The sequence below is a fragment of the Antrostomus carolinensis genome, unplaced genomic scaffold (genome assembly GCF_000700745.2).
Source record: "Antrostomus carolinensis isolate BGI_N321 unplaced genomic scaffold, ASM70074v2 scaffold7459, whole genome shotgun sequence".
Classification (NCBI taxonomy): Eukaryota; Metazoa; Chordata; class Aves; order Caprimulgiformes; family Caprimulgidae; genus Antrostomus; species Antrostomus carolinensis.
Window position 1 is genome coordinate 30,784 of NW_010336375.1, and position 6,422 is coordinate 37,205.

At 43.4% G+C, this 6,422-nt stretch overlaps 1 protein-coding gene across 1 annotated transcript in view; it reads right to left on the minus strand.

Moving 5' to 3' along the window:
* The window catches only part of LOC104530284 (lysosomal acid lipase/cholesteryl ester hydrolase), an 11,313-nt gene extending 4,891 nt beyond the window's left edge, over positions 1-6,422 (minus strand). Inside the window, exons 1-6 of the mRNA XM_010174826.2 lie at positions 6,376-6,422; positions 5,249-5,414; positions 3,788-3,902; positions 2,550-2,748; positions 1,820-1,929; positions 426-562 (exon numbers count right to left, since the gene is read on the minus strand). Coding sequence (XP_010173128.1) covers positions 426-562; positions 1,820-1,929; positions 2,550-2,748; positions 3,788-3,902; positions 5,249-5,380 — 693 coding nt within the window. The 5' untranslated portion in view covers positions 5,381-5,414; positions 6,376-6,422. The remainder of the gene's footprint in view (positions 1-425; positions 563-1,819; positions 1,930-2,549; positions 2,749-3,787; positions 3,903-5,248; positions 5,415-6,375) is intronic.

The following is a 6,422-nucleotide window of genomic DNA, read 5'->3' on the forward strand; positions in this document are numbered from 1 at the left end:
TTCTTCTCCACAGTGTATCACATATCCTTCCTTCATATTACTGGCATCACTCCTGGAGGAAGCCATCCTTCCATTTCTAGTGTAGCGGCCTCAAGGCTCACTCATTTCTGAAGTCCCAGACATTTTCATGGCTGTTATTGCAGCTCCGGTTTAGTTCCTCCTCCACGAGGCCAACAAAATATTAGTTAACAGCAAGAGTCCTATGATGAGGCAGAGTTTCACAAGTCCCTACTTCAATGAGAAATGCTGCCCTATATCTTCAGTATTTTCCCCACAGAGTTTGGGAACAGATTTTTCAAGAGCACTTGATTCATCCCAAGCTTAGTATCAGCAGGTCACCTGTTTGCGAACACTTCATCTCAGGTTGAATGAACCCTCTGAATGTAAGTCAGGCATTAGGCCTCTTAGTAGGAAAAATTACATACCCTGAGCACTGGATCAGGAACATTTGTTATCTTAATCAGAGGGCTTGTAGCATGTGAGCATGTGGTTACTGGGCCCAGAGCACAGAACATTTTAACCCGTTTAGCCAGCTCAGGGTATGTAGAAAATGCTATGAAGCCTGCAAACACAGAAAAGACAGCCTGTTAGTGAAGAAATCTTCCACAGATAAATACGTAAGCAGTAAGTGGCAAAGAAGAAGTAAGACTAGATTTGCAGCCCATTATCTGTGGTCCATGTTTTACTTAAGGCAAGTGTTGAAGCTAAGCCCTGAAGTAAATTTTATTTGGGAGGCAAAGTTCATTCTGAGGTTTAGAGTATGTCTGGACATTGCCTTTCTCAGGACAGCTTTTGTAGGCAACATGTCAATAAGGTTTTCCCGATAAAATCAATTCCCTTTAAAGTTCAAAAAACTCTCATTAAAAAAAAGTTTTTCAGATTATAGTCTCTGAAGGTCTATGTATGTTTATGCTTCCATGAAACTGTAGAATAATTAGCTGAATACTGGGAGCTTTGAGTGTTTTCAACTGATTGTTTGCATCAAAGGCAGCTGAAGAAAAACTAGATGTTTAGTTTGTTTTGCCATGAAGGTCTTTAAATACTCTTATGAGAGGAACAGAAAGAAAAGATCTGGAACTGTGACAATATATTATTTTCCCACATTACCTTCTCTTTTTTTTTCTGGGTCTCTTTTTTTTCTGGGTCATTTACACTAATGAACTGGCAGTTGTTAATTTCTAATCAATGTGCATTCATGGATCTTACACATAAACCCTAAATACCAGGAACTTTCAGCTGATGCTAAAAGAAAGTTAGTTGCATTTGGAGACCATAAAGTGAGTTAATGCTAAAGGCTGACACTAAGAGAAAATAAATTATTAATGTTTTTTCTTTCCTCACTTTCAGTCTCTGGCAATATGTTTTAAATAGTCATGTGGCCAGTTATAGCCACACATGAACTATGGTTTACATTGTAAGATTGCCATTAAGTCACATGACTTAGTAATGTTGAGGTTCTTTTTCCTTGTCTGCTGTTATTTGAAATTACGTATTATATGTGCTGTTTTATCTTTTTAGTTTTCCCTTCCTGTTCATAAGGAAAATAATTGTATGTCTTTGTGCAGAAGATGAACTTAATGAAAATTGCTGTTGGTGAGAGTTTAAGAAAAATATCCAGTGCTAGTACCAGAAGTACCCAGTAAACAACCAAAGCTCTTTTCTAAAAAGTTTTGCGCATTTTCTGAAGCTCAACTCAGAAGGCACTTCTACATTTGCTAGCTCTCCACAAACAAGAAAAACATCTGAATCAATGGGGAGACCCACCTACTGATGGGATAGGAACATGAATGGTTGTGAACCATGAGTGTCGTGACATTACCTGTTGTTGTGCCTTCAGAGTGACCAATATAATACACATCCTTCTGACCAGTTTTATTCATGATGAAGTACAGCTCTGCTGGAATATCATATTTACCCATTTCATCAAAGCTACAGGGGAGAAAAACAAAAAGCTCTCAGACCATTGGGCTACCACAGCACGAGTTACTGAATGTCAGTTTTGTTCATTGCACCAAGCAGGACCCATTGAAAGGTGAGGTTGCATGGTTTGTCTGTGTTCTTGCTTGAGTTGGGGAAGGGGATAGAGGGACGCAGCTTTACTGCCAGGCTGCCTGGTGCCTTGGGCTCTCTGTGGAGGAGATGCCCATTTTTCCTGTCAGCTGCAGCCCTTGGGGAACGGAATTTAATCAGTGGTCTCACCAGCAGGGGTTACAAAACACATTTCTCCCTTGGTTGAATTCCACTGGGAGAGATCAGAGATTTCCAGAAAAGGCTGCTCAGCCTGTTCCAGCTGAGGTTCTTGTTCTCCCTCTCATAGTACTCTCTCCCTTTCCCTCAGCATACCATTTAATTTCCCAGTGTGTGAAATCTCTTCCCCGCTCAGTGCTCCCAACTCTGAGTAGAAGTGAGCATCCTTCTTCATTTGAGTTTTTACTTTCCTTTGTTGGTGTAAATCCTGTTCTGATATTGGTTTAGGTAAAACCATCAGGCTGAAGCTACCTAGTCTGATCAGAGTTTCTCTCTTGAGTAGTTCTCTCTCTACAGAGTACCTGAACTGCCAGAACTCTTTCTGGCTGGGATTAAGGGTCTTATGTTTTAAAGACCAAGTGTTCCCTCGGCTGTTTCCCATCCAGACATCGTAGCCGGCATCTGCGAGGAGGAAGCCCAAGCTGTTGTTGGGCAGGTTAGAAATCCAGTGGGTAGCATCTCCTAGAAAAGCATGCTGTAGGAAGACTGCAGGCTTTTGCCCTGGAAAAGATGAAAATGTTCTTATATTGGAGAGCTGTAGTTAATATGTATTTTAGATTGAGGTGCAGAGTTAAGTTTGTGAGAGGTTTTAAATCTCTTCTTCTTTGAGAAGGTCCCAGGAGAACTATGCATGGATACTGGTCTGAGAAACCTGCAGTATTTGCTCCATGCAGGCATGAAACACTTAATGACATTTCATAACCATTTCATGACAGGACTGGCAAATAAAGGATTCAACAAGGAGGTAACAAACTCCTCTTGTGCTGGAAAGCCAATTTACAGGTCCCTATATTGAAACCATCTACCCACAGCTGAAAACTTCTGAAGGCATAACAGTGTAAGGAAGGCAAAGAATAATTCACGCAAAGGAGCATATCTGCCCTTAGGTCTATTCAGTAACCAACTGAACAGGACTAAGAGGCTCCTGATCTAACTTTGGTTAACCTTACTTTGAGAGTGAGGCTAGTCTAGATAATCTCCAAAGGAGGAGATTCAAATAGGAGGAGGTATCCAAAATAATTTACTCTATAATTCTAAAAAAGAGTAATAAAAAAAGTGTCAGTATCCAGAGTACCTTGAATTCCAGGTAGAAATTTTTATTCTATTCAGAAAATCTGATGAAACATTAAATGCATTTGCTTTTCATTGATGACCTGATCTCTTATCACCATCCTTAAGAATATCTGTATCGTCCATATGCCTAACCTAAGAAGCTTTATTGTCAGGTTCTATTTTAAATATATATTATGGTGTTAATGCAAAACCTTGCCAAATCCAGCCTACCAAACCCTCCCCTAGCCCACATGAGGGGAAAAAATTGGGATATGACAAAATCATTAGAAAAGTCTGAAATAAGGGCAGAGACACTGAATGTACAGACTTTAGACGGATTTAGAATTCAGGCTACATTCCTGACTAGGTACTCTCGCTGAGATAGAAAGGTGTGGAACATGCCACTGCATGTGCAAAGAGGAAAGAGAGGAGAGCCATGTAAGAATTGGCTCTCAGACCTTCCTTATGTCTTAAAACTGTGTCACACCTGTGTTTTGGCTCTTCCTCCCAGCAGGAGTTCTGAAAACACCAAGAATGTATCCATCCTCTGTGGTAACTTGGTATTCCTCACTGGGGTATCCATGATATCTGATAATTTCACTCTGTGGGAAACCAAAGGAGAGTTTGTTAACATGCAAGTTGTCCTGTTTTGCAGCGTAACCAAGCAGAGCAATGTAGATGTGAGCTGTTCTGTGATGGTAGTGCAAGGCCCCTGGCCACTGGGACCATGACTGAGAATAACTATTACAGGTCCTGTAAAAAGATGCATCAAAAGTCTTTAGACCTGCTTACGTGGTAGTTGTCTGGTATTTGACCCCTTATTGTGGGACAAAGCAGAACTATATTGAGTGACTAATGTTTTGGGAGGTAGTTTGTCATGTTTTGCAAGGCTGATACAGATCATACATTTCTACAGATTAAATGCGTAGCAGTATCTGCATAAGACAGTGCCAAAAGCTGTAGGGTTTGGTCCATAACGAATCCTTTCTTGCCAAAGTGGGATTAAGCAAGCCATGCAAGCAAGGCAAACAAGGGTGGAGCTCTTGTCACTAAGGAACTCGTGAGACCACCTACACCTAGTTTTGCATGTACTGTGAGGAAATCTTTGGTGATTCAGAGCAAGGGGTCTTGGATTACTTTGTGTTGTGATAATCTGGTGTTTAAAGAAGGGGTTAAACCTCCCTTACCAGTGTACTGGGCAAACAGGTTGTTACATAAGGGGAGGAATTTACTCCCCTTGAGACTGGAAACCAGCCTTTGCTACTACTGCAAAAGAATTCTTCTCTTTGGCAGCTCAAACTGTTTGGATCAGAGCACCAATTTTTCTTCTAGGCCAGTGCTCCCTGTCATAGGACTGGAGGGATCTTTGTCCTCTTGCCAGAATTGCATTCATCCCTTCTTTGCGCGGTAGCCGGAAACACCAACATGTGTTGAGAAAGATGACTGCAAACAAGCATCATGAGGCATGGCCCAGCCTCCTGTTCATCATATATCTGTCAGGGTTCACCCTAAACACAGGCAGTAAAAGTTTGTTGTTCAGTCTGGTACGGACTGGAGTGTGTAGTCTGTACTCTCACCTCAGTCCAGGGCTGAGTCCTGGTGCTGGGGTTAAAGTTTGGTAGCCTGGATCTTCAGAGCTCCTCAGGAAGTTCTGGGGAGTTGCCTGGCCTTGGAGCCAAAAGTAGCAGCTGGTACTCTCCACTGCCATGCTACATGTCTGTCCTCATGCAATGTACAAGGTCACATCTGTCCCTGGCACATTCAGAGCCAGCCCTTGTTGCAGTGGTGACTCTAATGCAGTGGTTTTGGAAAAGGCAGGTGGGGAGAATGGGAACTGTGTAAGGGTCCCTTCTTAGCCTCCTGACAGGGACCGTTAGTGATGGGGCAGTGGTGGTGGTACTTAGAGAGACACTTTAGAAAGAAAAGGAGAGAAGGTGACCCAACTTACAACATTCATAAAGCATTCAGGGTTGCGGGTCTTCCTGTACTGGCTTTTGTCTGAATTCAGAGTGGAGGGGGTTGTGAATCCTGCTGAAAAGACAATTCCTTGGGAGCAGAGCAGCATGAGGAGGCACCACATCTTGGAGCTGTGTGAAAGAGCACATGCAGGGGTGTTTGCATTAGGAAGATACTGGTGTGGAATTCCACATGAAAACCCAAGTGGGGAGTCTTCTGAAGGTTGCCCAAAGTCTGTTCCCCAGGGGGCTGCCAGAATAGTACCTGTGTGAGGAGGGGCTGTCCATAGCTCACGCTGTGTAACAGGGAAGGCTGCAGAACAGGTGAGAAAAACACTTTGGGATACCCTGCAAGAATATGCCTGAGTACTCTGCAGATGACAAAGGAGCTGTGGTTGGTATATAGGGCCATGTCCTGGCATGGGTCTAGCAGAAGCTTGACAAAGAAGCATGAGTGCCTGAGGCAGCTGTCACCCAGCTTGTCTGCCTCAACTTCTCTGCCAGTAGGAAAGGTGAAAGGAGAAGAAAGCACTGTTTGTTTCCTGTCTCCTCAGGAATGAGGTGAGAGAGATTTGAGTTGGACTCTCTCTCCACCGGCCCTTCTCCTCCTTTGGGATCAAATGCCATTCTTGGTGCTGGTCAGTGGTGTGCTGGGGTGAGGGATCAGTCAGTGAGTCTTGTGAAGGGTTGTGCAAGGGCCAGGAGTAATTCAGGGATTCTGGGAGGAGATGTAACGGGCTTAGGGAAACATGCTTGCGCTGGATCAGTGCCAGCTTGTGCTTTCACCACTGGATGATGTGCCACAGACCAGGTTCAAGTTTTCTTTGAAATTAGTTCCTCTGAGAATATGAAGTGAACAGTGTGACCATGTGTGGCTCCCCAGCAGAACCATGAGTCAGTCAACCTTGCCTTTCAGACTGAAACTGAGTGATCTAGGTCTCCATTTACCATCTTCTTGGGCTTCCTCACCAGCCCCTTGCTGCCCATTTCTTTCAAGAACCTGCTCTGCTATACCTAGATAATACCGTTTTTCCTACTGCTAGTTCTGAGCCCAAAGTTTCTGTCTCTCAACATTTATGACTGCCACCAACTGAGATACCCTGGAATTATTTGGTTTTAGAGCAGTGAACAATGGTTCCGGAGACTACCTTCATGTTGCCAAGGGCC